This window comes from Cavia porcellus, unplaced genomic scaffold (genome assembly GCF_034190915.1).
Source record: "Cavia porcellus strain 051 isolate PalLab524CR breed Dunkin Hartley unplaced genomic scaffold, mCavPor4.1 scaffold_27, whole genome shotgun sequence".
NCBI classification, from domain to species: Eukaryota; Metazoa; Chordata; class Mammalia; order Rodentia; family Caviidae; genus Cavia; species Cavia porcellus.
In genome coordinates this window covers 11,112,707-11,124,876 of record NW_026947510.1, presented here as the reverse complement: position 1 = coordinate 11,124,876, position 12,170 = coordinate 11,112,707, and the positions used below count along the sequence as shown (strand labels likewise).

Here is a 12,170-nt window from a genome sequence, read left to right as displayed (position 1 = left end):
CTTATGAACCAAGAATATTGCAGAAAATATTATCTAGTTAGTAATCACTAGTAAGAATAGTCTGATAATACCTAAGCATCTGCTCAGTTTTAGATGGATTATCTCATTTAATCTTCTCAGCAATAGATTGATTATGTGATTATTCCCATTTTACAGACTAATAAGAAACTGGAGAGAAATAAAAGTGATAGATAAACATATTCTAGATACATTCCTCAAGACCATGAAAAAACATTTTATAATTTGGGAAGAACTGAGAATACTATGTCTTTTATTAGGTTAATGGCAAGTATCCCTAAAATTGAATAGTTACGCTGCTAAAATTAGAATCCTCTCTTTGTGATGTAAGTGCACAACTTGTTCCTTTTAGGCTAAGGCTGAAGGAAATGACACATTATACCACAAAGCACATTCAAGAAAATTTATGTGTCCTCTACCTGAATCTGTATACAAAGTTACACAATTTTCATCTTCATTTGCAAAATTGGGTTCACCGGGGGCCCAAGACACATAATCCACTTTGGATCCATCCATCCAACTGGAAAAGAAAATGCAAGAATTTTACAAAAATCCAGTCATTAAAAATAATTGGCTGCAACCTAGAATGGGAAAGAGCGAGTCAGTTAAGATGACAGGAGCACAGGACACTAAGCAAGCAGAAGAGAGAACCTAGAGGGACTGACAGGAAAACCCCAAAGGCCTGCACACTGGGCACATCCCAGAACTTTGTGTTTCCAAGTAAAAACTCTGACACCTTTGGGTCCAGTTTTCAAGTAACACAAATTACATTTAACCTTGTATATCATCAGCCATCAGCAAATCAGCCACTTTCAGAGAGACCTTAATACTAACTATTGGTCTGCCTTTTGCTTGTCCCCTAGAAGAAACTATCTTTAGTCCTGACATAGGAGAACAAATGGAGATCTCAGTGACTCTGGAAGTGGACCAGAGGCCAAAGTCCTCCCATGGTCCTCTTGGGCATGATTTCCATATAACCAAATCCCCCTGGAGAGGCAGAGAATATAAAGTTTCTCATTGTGCCCGTTCTCTGACTCCTATGTCAATTCAGGTTTGTTTTAAGGTAGGTGGGCCAATGATTATTTTCTTAAGTCATAGAAATTCAGAGACTGGGAGAGTTGAAAGGAAAAACAGATCATCAAATTTGACCCTCTCATTTTAGAGATGACAACATGGGTTTCTGTTCCAAGGAAAACCAAATGTTCCTGTTCTTGAGAAATAACAGGCTTGAATTTAGGTCTCCATTGCTCAAAGATGGCTGTAAAAGTCCCATGGAATGTATGCGGCTAAGACATCTGTACACGAGCCACGAGGACCTCTGCTCTTCCAGTTCAGGGGAGCACGTGTATTCATAAATGAAGAAGGAAATCTCAAAGATGTGCTAATTGTCTCCATCTTTCTGTGCTTTTTCTGGTCCCTATGTTTTACAGAAAGCAAAATAATTTTTTAGAATGAAAGTATACTTGAAACCAGTGCTGCTAAGCAGTGAGTAGGCAACAGGAAAGGGTCCTCAGGGGCTAGTACCTATGTTAGTCTAAACTGAGTAGTAGTTTTAAAATAAATTCACGATCCCTAGCTATCTAATACATCTTCTTATTTGACAGCTTACTGATAAGCAAGGATGTCCTATAACAAAGGCAAGTGATATTTTGCAAAATCCAATTTTGAATTGTTTAGGAACGATTGACATTGCTATTCCTTTTTTTGGTATCTTCCTAAAAGAATTAAAAGCATCATGCTGCAGCAATATATGCATACCCATGTTCATAATAGTACACTTTATAATAACTAAATCTTGGAAAAGTCCAAATGCCCATAAACTGATGAGTGGATAAAGATGTGATTTTTTAATTTAATAAGTACTACTCTGTTATAAGGAAGGATAAACTTGAGATATTTCTAGCTAAATGAATGCACCTTGAGACCACACTCTTAAGTGAGATCAGTCGGATATGCATGTATAAATACTGCACTGGTTCTCTGGTGTGAGAAACTAAAAGTGTTTAAGTTAGGACCAAAATGTATAATAGATATTGTGAAATAGGAAGAAAAGGTTCAAATAAAAAGAGTAACTAGGGAACATTATGTATGCCTAAAATGTACCAATAAACTTAATTTTTAAAAAGATAGGAAAGAAAAAGGAAAAATATTTAAAAGGATTATTTTCAACTATCTTGTGAGAGATGCTTTTTAGAAAGAGAATTCTGGCTATAGCCACACCACCCTGAATGCACCATGTCTCACAAGCTAAGCAGCACTGGGCCTGGTTAGTTTTTGGATGGGAGAATGCTATAGAAGTTTCAAAATGTGTTCACCAAAGCAAAAGTCTCAAAATAATTCAGCATTGCCAGATCAGTTTGTCCTAAGCAAAGCTGTTTTGGTTTGATTTACTTACATAAATGTCTTATCCACGCTGATCAATAAACCAATAAAATACGCTGACATTGATGGTGCATCCTTTCTGTTTACCTAGAACATGAAATTTTACATAGTTTAATTTATAACAAAATAATAAACAAAACCTATACATTAATGAGACTACCTATTTGTAAATTTTTCTAAGGAATAATGCATGCAGAAGGGTTGTATATGCTAAGTTATATTCTCCACAGAAATAAACAGATGTATATAATATAACAACACACACTTACAAAGCAAATGTCTTAAGTCATTCTGTATAATATTAAATGTCTGTAACAGGTTTTGAAGACACCTTTTCAAAAAGAAAGTAACTAGTGAGGATTGTGCATCAAAAGGAGTATTTTTCGCTGGTATGGATTTAATATATAATAAGGTTATGCCTATGAAAATACTGCACAAATATATTTTAGGATACATCCTGAGAATTTCAAAGCAAGGTAAATCCACAAAGATAAAAAGTTAGACCACATAATCATATCATCATAATTCAATGAATTTTTTATCCGTTAGTATTAATGAATTTATTTTTTGCTGCTCTCTCTCCTACTTCTCTGGCAAGCAATAAATATACCATAAAAAATTTAATCAGGAAGATATGGGCCAAGTGCCCTTAGGAAAAATAAATTAGACCTTCTGTAATAGACGACAATTTGGATACAACCAGGAAAGATTTTTATATGAATAATCATGGTATACTATATATTAGCCAATGATTTGATACAACAAAACAGATAATGAGGCTTCTGATATACAAAGGGTCTCTTATTGATATATAACGATTAGTTAAGACTTATAATCTTTGAACAACAAATTAATAAACTCCAAGCCATAAAATATGGATCCTTCTAAAGCCCAGACTGTTCTGCCCTAAAGTATCATTTCTACAATGGCCCCCTCCTCAGGCAAGTACATCAGTGACTCTGAACCTAGGAGCTTCAACTTTAGCATATAGTCTGAAATTATGCCATGGGCTGCCAACCGCAGACATTAACTATGTTTATAACGCATCAGTATCCTATTTGTAACCATATTCTTACATATTTCCATAGAAACTTCTTTTCACTTTCACTTTTAATAGTAACAAGATCACCAAAATTCCTCTTGCAAAAAGCTCGTGCATTGTCCATGCTTTCCTTCTGTTTGCTAAAATAATACTGGTACTCTTTGTAAATAACCCACCCATCTTCAGTGACTGGTGGATCTGAAAACATAATGAGAAAGAATGATGAGTGTTACTTACTTTTAAAAACAATTAGATATGGACAGAGTAACTGTGTTAAAGATGAGAGCCCATAATAAGGAAGATGTCTATGCCAAATACAGACTAAGTTGCTTCAAGCCAAGTATCTACCTTCCACAACCTTGTTAAGACCAGCCAGCTTCTCTTCCCAATCAAGCTCTATGTGTCCTTATTGGGTAAAACAATTCCCAGTATTACTTTCATCAATCAAATAGCACAGCTAGAAATATTTACACATGTGTAACCATAATGTCCTAGCTCCTACAAATTAGAGCTGTGGGAAACTGGATTTCTTCCAGATTACAGATGGATTGGGCACTTTATAGAAGGATTGGAGAACCAAGGAACTCACATACAGGATGCCTAAGGCTTCTTCCAAATCACAGAATTTTAAGGTTATATGCTGTGGGAGACTAAGGACACCCAAAGACACTGATTCTAATCCCTGTCATCTGTGAATGTTATTCTAATAGTGATGGTCACACTGCAGATGCAACTAAAGTAAGGATTTTGAAAAGGATAGATGACCCTGGATTATCTGGATGAGCCTTGAATGTTAGTCCAGCGTCTTTATGGAGGGACACAGAGGGATATGTGACTGCATCATAAGGCAATATGACAGCTGAAGCAAGATGCTGCACTGCTGGTTTTGAAGATGGGGGAAGGGAGCATGAACCACTCTCTTCAGACTGTGGGACTCCAGAAGCTGATTACAAACAAGGAAACAGATCCTCCTCAGATCTTTTAAGAGGGCATGGTTACAGTGACATTTGGATTTTGGCCCAGTGAAACTGATTTCAGATTTCTGACTTCCAGAACTGCATGGCAATAAATGTACATTTTTTAGGCCACCCTGTTGGGGATGACAGGTTACTGTAGCCACTGATCATCTATTAAGAAGAAGAATTTGACTCATGGACCCATGGGAAGTTGTACTAATGGATCTTCTGTATGTGTGTGTTGGGGGGCTTTTCTCTGGAGAGGACAATGTAACCTTTCGCATGATTGTCCAATATTAGGAATTTCTCTCCACCTTTCTAGGGTATTTTCTTTTTATTCAGATAGGAAAAGGGAGACAAAGACAACTCATACAACTATCAGAAAATACAGAAACACCTACTTTCTTGTGGAGCTGGTGTTGGCTCTGGATTTGGTGTTTTTCCTGTAAAACAAGAGAGAATTAAACATAAATGAAGCTCCAACCCTTACATTTTCTGGGTCAAAACCACTAAAAATCTTTACCATCCACCTCCCAACACCCAGAGACTCTTGTTCACTTATGTTGTATGGAGGGGAGTAAAAGAAAAGGAGTTAGAATTTAATATTTAAACAGATTATCTACACTAAGGGCCAGCAGAAACTGGAAGACAGTTTGTAGACACAAGTAGTATCACATAAAGGAAAGAAAAGGACAGGAGTTTTGGAATCAGGGAGCCTGTCTCCAAATTCAAAGCCTGAATTTAAATTATTTAGCCTCCATTTTCTCAACTGCAAAAAGGAATGAGTAAAATGTGTAAATAGGGTAAAACACAGTATTTAAGTCATTGGTATACAGTAGGTGTTCGATAGGGATGAGTTTTCCACAGAACAGAAGATTCAGAAATGATGCCAGGAACATTTAGTCACCTGATCTTTGTCAAAGGGGCCAAAAACATATGTTAGAGGAAAGATAGCCTCTTTAATACATGGTGCTTGGAAAACTGGCTAACTACATGTAAAAGATTGAATCTAAACCCATATTATTCAGTATAAACTAAAATAAAATCAAAGTGGATCAAAGACTGAAATATTAAAACAAATAATCTGCTGGTGGATAAAGTAGGAAAAAATGCAGGGATGAGCAAAGATTTTCTGAATGAAATAAAGGGCTGGGAATATAGTTCAGCATCATAGGACTTGCCCGGCAAGTGCAAGGTTGTAAGTTCGATACTCAGTACAAAAAAATATTATATAATCTCTAGATTCAACAAATGGGATCATATCAAATTAAAAAGCTTCAAACCAGCAAAGGAAACAACCAAAAGAATGAAGATACAATCCAAAGAATGGAAAAACATTTTGCCAGCCATTCCTTGGATGGAGGGTTAATATCTAAAATATATAAAGAACTCAAAAGAATTAGACACCCACAATAAATGATCCAATCAAAAAATGAGCAACTGAAATAAATAGATGCTTCTTATAATAAGAAGTACAAATGGTCGATACACTAAAAATACTCAAAATCTCTGGCCATGAGAGAAACACAAATTAAAATAACATAGATTTCATCTCACTCCCGAAAAACAGGGTCACCATCAAGATATCAAATAATAACAAATGCTGGGGAGACTGCGGGGGAAAAAGGAGCCTTACTACATTTCAGTGGCACTATAAACTACTACAACCTCTAGGGGAATCAATATGGAGATCCTTCAGAATACTAAAAATAAAAATTTCATTCAACCCAATTATTCACCTTGCAAGGTTTATTCCTGAAAGAGGTAAAGACATCCTATTACAGTGATATGTCCACACTCATATTTATAGCAGCACAACTCATAATACATAGATCTTAGAATCATACTATGTATTCACTAACGGATGATTAGATGAAAAAATGTGGTATTTGTACACAATGGAGTACTGCTGTGTTACACAGAAGTATGAATTGGAGTCATCCAGGAAAATGGATGCACTCTGAGACCATAATGTTAAATGAAATAAATCAGGCACATAAATTCAAATATGCCACGGTTTGTCTTATATGAGAAACAAAGTATACATAAGTTAAAGAGCAAAGTAAATTATAGGAAACAGGGAGACAGAACTTTTGTAAATGGGAAGGGGACCAAGACCTTGATGGAGGAGAGAGAAAAGAGGGATGAGGACACAAAAAGAATTCAGATGTATTATATACAAGCACCAACTCCCTATGATGAACATAATCAGTATGTTCTGCAAACATGTACTAACAGAAATAAAAATTTTCAAACGATTAGTTTTCCAGTCAGACATTTTATAATTAGTTGTGAATTTACTTACAACTTATCATTTGAAACTAATCCACATGTACCATTTGTTTACAAAACACAAATATATTTTCTTCAAAGAATCTAATTAAATGTATGTTTCAATAAAATTTAAATAGAATAATTATCTTTCCAAGAGGTTAATAATGTATCTGGATTATGTTGGCCTCTGATGAAAAGACCCAGGTTCCCTAGCTTTGGGCTTAATATATTAAACATATGCAAGAATAGAGCAAAACTACAAATAATACTAAAAGTTCACTAGTAGGCATTGAGAGCCAGGAGACCTTTTTAAAAACCTTGGTTCATTAGAGAAAGAATAAGGAAAGGAGGAAGGAAAACATGCAGATAGCCAGAGGGCATGATGGTGCCTCTAGCAGGAGAGCTGACAGTGGATACAGCTCCCAACACCAGAGGGCAATGCAGATCCCTTTATCTATTCACAGCGGAGGAAGGTGATCTATATTTCCTTGTCCAAGGATAGCTTAGTTTATTTGTTTTCAAAATCTAAGGTCCTAGATTCTCTGACCCTGATTTCTGACTGGTTACATGGGACTTTCTGAGTCACCATCCACAACAGGACGGCTCCGAAAGCATCAAGAACCTCCAGGTGGCAACTGTTCACAGCACGGAACATTTCCTTCGAAATTATTACTGAGAATATTCAGACTTGGGGAATATTTTACCTAGCTGATAACTAATACATAAGTTCCGAAGGCAGAAATCCCAGAACAGAGACTGCACTGCCCTTTTCTGACTCTGCTTCACAGTGCAGGATGTGGCCTCCCATCCAACCCTGCCACGCAGACCTTGACCAGAAGCGCAGCTGCTCGTGGGAACAGTTCTGGTGGATGTGACTCTTGTCCAGAATTCCGGGGTGGCCTTTTGATCTTCTGTTCCTTTGGAACATTTATCTGTGCTCAGTCACTTCTCTCTTATCCTGTGAAGTGACAACCCCTGACTGCTCCCTGTGACTCTGTTATTTTAGTTGTTTCTAATAATAAAAGGAAGATACTGGGGAATCAGGATAGTTTTCCAATTTAAGAGGAAGGAGAAGGTAGGCAACCATACCTTTTTGTATCTGACAAATCCAGTTGTTAAGATGTTCACAGTTAATATCATTCCAGTACATATTGGGGTCACCTTTCATCTCACCACAATATTCAACATTATTATAATTATTGGGTTCTCCATAAGCCCAGTTTTCATAGGAAAGCTGTGTCAGAAACATTAGACTTCATTTTAGCCAAAAAGCCAAGAATCAGCACTCTATTAGAAATATTGTCACAATTATTATCATTTCTGTCAAACCAATGCCAATCATTTATTTAAACAGAAAAAAGATACATTTGCATTTTTCATTCATTTACCTGTCCTCACAGTAGTTTTGCTTTGAAACAATTTCTGAACATAGATAGCAAAGAAACACTTTTTATTACATGGAACTTTTTGTAGCTGAGAAGAGTAGACAATTGGTTATCACAGCATTTTTTTTTACTCTCACTAAATAGAATGGGTTCAAACATCACAAAAGTAGAATTTAACAGGAAAAACTTAGCAAGAGTTCCACTTCTCAGTAGTGAAAGTTGCTAAATTAGCAACTCATCCTTAAAGGCTAATATTTCAGTGGTTTTCTGGAAACTTTCTCTTTACTAGATGAGTAAGATAAAGAAACACAGTTGATTCATCTTATAGAAGAAAAAGACCTATAAAATGTTGCTAATGAAGCTTCCAAAGTTTGCCACAATGAACAGCAGACATAATGGAAAGTGCTGCTTTCAGGTCCTCTGAAATTTCCAGTGTGTAACTAGAGGCTACAGAGTTTTGAGGTAAGCATCACGAGATATAAACATATAATCTAAATATTAATGAAGCCATCAAATAGACCATCTTTCCACGTGCCTTGAAAAGTTGCTGGTGGATTATACCAGAAGGCAGAACTGAAATTACACGAAATCATTTCCTGTGATAACCACAGCAGCTAAATATTGCCAGCAGCGCCATAACTTCTCATTTCTCCAATTCTGGGAATAGAGAAGTTTAACAATCCGTGACAGTCACCAGTGGGATTGCCACAAATCGTGTCTACTTGCACTCATCTGGAAAAGTCCAGAGAACATTCAGTTTTGAAGAAGTGTAACACTCTATGCACTGATTTTGTACAGAATGAGGATATTTTAGAAAAACTACTGGAATAAGTAGATTTTCATCCCGCAGCCATAGCTATGCTTTGGGTAAGCAAAACTAAAGAAAGCAAGAGCAAAATAGTAACCCTAAATTTATGTTTATTTTGCATTTTAAAAACCCAGCTATCTTAACAACCCATCTGGCCAAAAAAAATTGATTAAGCCAAAGGATAATAAAAATAAATATATGATAAAGAAAATGATACATTAAATCAAATTACTCACTGGAGAGCCAGAACTCCAGGTGAAACCTTCTGAACTACCTCCGTATGTCAGGCCCAACCAGAACACCTCATGATAATTCCCAGTACTCCTACAAAACACGAACAGGACATGCATGGATCAAGTTTGGTCACCTATAGGAATTAATCAGAATTGCTGGGGATTTAGCTCAGTGGTGTATGCGCTTGTGTGGCAAGCGCGAGGTCGTGAGTTCAATCCTCAGTACCAAAAAAAAAGAATTAATCAGAATTGGAAGTTATCTCCAAAACAAAATTAGATAGCACAAAAGTAAATAGATTTTTTAAAAAGGCCCATGAGTTTGAAACATGATGTAGGTGTTTCGAGTAGCATCCTGAACCAACAATTTCAGAAATATAATTATTTTCCTAATATCATTCACATCAAATAGACTTTGCAAATGAGATTAAAATTCAGAAGATGTACATTTTGGTATAACCCATATATTTCTTGACACTGGGCCTCTGTTTCAGAATAAATTACTGTAAAGCATTGGAAGATATTCATTCATTCATTTTACAAATATATAATGGGCATCTTTTACCTTTACAGAGCAATACAATGATGGATTTACATGTGTAATGTTGAGGAGTTTTAAACTTAAACTAGATCTTTAAAAAGGCCCAAGGATTTGAAACATGATGTAGATGTTCTGAGTAGCATCCTGAACCAACAATTTCAGAAATATAATTATTTTCCTAATACACATTCACATCAAATAGGTAAAAGAAAGAAGTGCTATAACAGAAAAGATATTTACGTTATTAATCTCCATATTATTTGCTGCTCTTCTTTACTCTTGATAGTAGCTAGATCTCCACCCAGGGCTCGACAAAAATCTCGAGATTCAAACCATGTTTTCTTCTCATGTTTTCCTTTTGCAAACAGCTAGAGATGATATGATTTCAGAAATTATTTTGCACTTCATATCTTATCAACTCAGAAGAAAAAATCATTTACTTTGGAAGAGGTTTCATTTATAGAGAAACAAAGCATTTCCATGGCTTCAAACAATATAATTCTCTTGATTTAAAGTCAATTTATTAGTGACTATTTGAGATTCAAATTTTGCTGAGAAAACCTTAGAAAATAAAAGAGAAATGAGATTAAAATCTTAGAAACTGCAGGCATGTTGTTTAGGTAAGGAGCTCATTATAAGACAGGATTAACTTGGGAAAGTGAAAAGTAGCATTGAAATACATGAAAATAAATTGTTGATAAAGAGAAGACAAACACAAATAAAGGATATTTTAAGGAAGATGGCCCTCCTAAAACTGCACAGTTTGCTATCTTGTTTTGCTTAAACAATGAATAATCTGGCAATCTCTCAACATACTACTAGTAATGTTCTTCCAAAAATATTGCCTTGTCTTCTTGCCTTACAGTTGTACATTTTCAGAAGTATTAAAACATGCCATGACAGAGTCATTTGGTAGAAATGGGTTAGAAGCTAAACTAAATTTAATAGACTTTATAATTTAGAGACTATAACCTATTATCCAGAAGACTAAAAATAGAACCATAAATGGTATTCACAGTGACATCCTGGAACATACTTATAATATCAAACAGTATAGGAGTTAACCATACCCATCAACTTTCAGAATTGTCATTCATCTTTCCTTGTGAATCACAGCCCCCACCATTACTGGTTTGTGGAAAAAGGAAATTTATATCCAATGGACTATGGCTGCCAGGTAGTAATGTAAAACTACTTTGACCTTGAACTTAATCTTGACTTGAGTTACCTGATCAAAGGTGTCTGAAAGAGTGTCAGTAGCTCCCAAGACTCCTGTGAGTACTTCAATGTAATAGATTTTGTTTCCTTAAATAAATTTATTTCCAGCTGAATTTAGTTAACTGCAGCCTCTCGATATTCTAAACACAGCCTATGTTTCCAAACCAACCCTGTCCACGGGACATCTAACACCTCATAGTTTCCAAGGTAGCATGTGTGTTGTTCTGTTGAGCACCCACCTAGATACTGCCTACAGTGGAATCACCAGCTTACTTCCAAGCTCTAGAAATATCTGATGTTCTTGTCAAATAACTGTGATAGACCTCCACAGTCTACCATCCTCTGGCAAAGGACAACAGATAAAATGAATTTGGTTTTTGTTCAGCAGTGCAAGATTCCAGACGTACTAATAGTGTTAAAATACTTCATTTGGTTAGTGTTAGCTTTTTGATATTCTATTTATAAAATCTTTCTCATTTTTTTTGGCTTAGCCCTGTCATGGTTTACGTCTGTGTCCCCCAGGCCTCATGAGTTTGCATTGTTCATTTGTGATGGTTCATTGTCTAGTGCTTAGATTGATGGTGTCAGTGCTCCACCCACATAGGGGTGGAGCCAGGATGTGATGTCATGGCAGGAAGAAGGTGTGTCTTCTTCTTTGCTGGTTCCTATTTGCTGTTTGCAGCCACCATGAACTGTGGCCCAGCCATGCCCGCCTGTCTTGGAGCCAACTAAGTGTGGACTGAAACCTCCAAAAAACTGTAAGAAATAAACTTTCCTTTCCCAACTTTGGGCTTCAGGTATTTTGTCTCAGCGACGAGTAAAAAGTGACTAAGACAGAATTAATATATTCTCTCCTGTACAAATTATGCTTTGAGCTTTGATGGGACTACATCAACTAATATAACCTTCTTGAGTTGCAGAATATTAAACAACTTGATTCTGAAACAATTTCTTTCCTTCTTATTTTTCTGTCCCCCAGTGCTGAGGATTGAACTCAGAGTCTCGCACATGCTAGCAAGCTACATCCTTCAGCCCTGTCAAAAGCTCTTCATTAGTCTTAATGAACTAACTCAAAAGGTATGGCAATGCTGTATGCTGTCCAAAAGGATGGAGTAAAAGAGATCCTAACAGTATCAGGATGCACTATATACATTTCTGTATTTAGCTAAATCTTTTTCTAGAGAAGACATGACTTATTAAGAGAGAGAAAAAAGACTCAAATCCTCAATTCACTGGAGTTTTTCTGTTTTTGCTTCCATTTTTGTTTAGCTGATTGTTTATTTTAATGAACTTGATTACATAAGGAAAAAATTGAT

The 12,170-nt window shown here is 36.0% G+C and overlaps 1 protein-coding gene across 1 annotated transcript in view; it reads right to left on the bottom strand.

Moving 5' to 3' along the window:
* The window catches only part of Mrc1 (mannose receptor C-type 1), a 110,178-nt gene that overhangs the window by 26,257 nt on the left and 71,751 nt on the right, over positions 1-12,170 (bottom strand). Inside the window, exons 13-19 of the mRNA XM_013144549.3 lie at positions 9,877-10,004; positions 9,102-9,189; positions 7,762-7,906; positions 4,800-4,841; positions 3,477-3,640; positions 2,414-2,487; positions 438-538 (exon numbers count right to left, since the gene is read on the bottom strand). Coding sequence (XP_013000003.1) covers positions 438-538; positions 2,414-2,487; positions 3,477-3,640; positions 4,800-4,841; positions 7,762-7,906; positions 9,102-9,189; positions 9,877-10,004 — 742 coding nt within the window. The remainder of the gene's footprint in view (positions 1-437; positions 539-2,413; positions 2,488-3,476; positions 3,641-4,799; positions 4,842-7,761; positions 7,907-9,101; positions 9,190-9,876; positions 10,005-12,170) is intronic.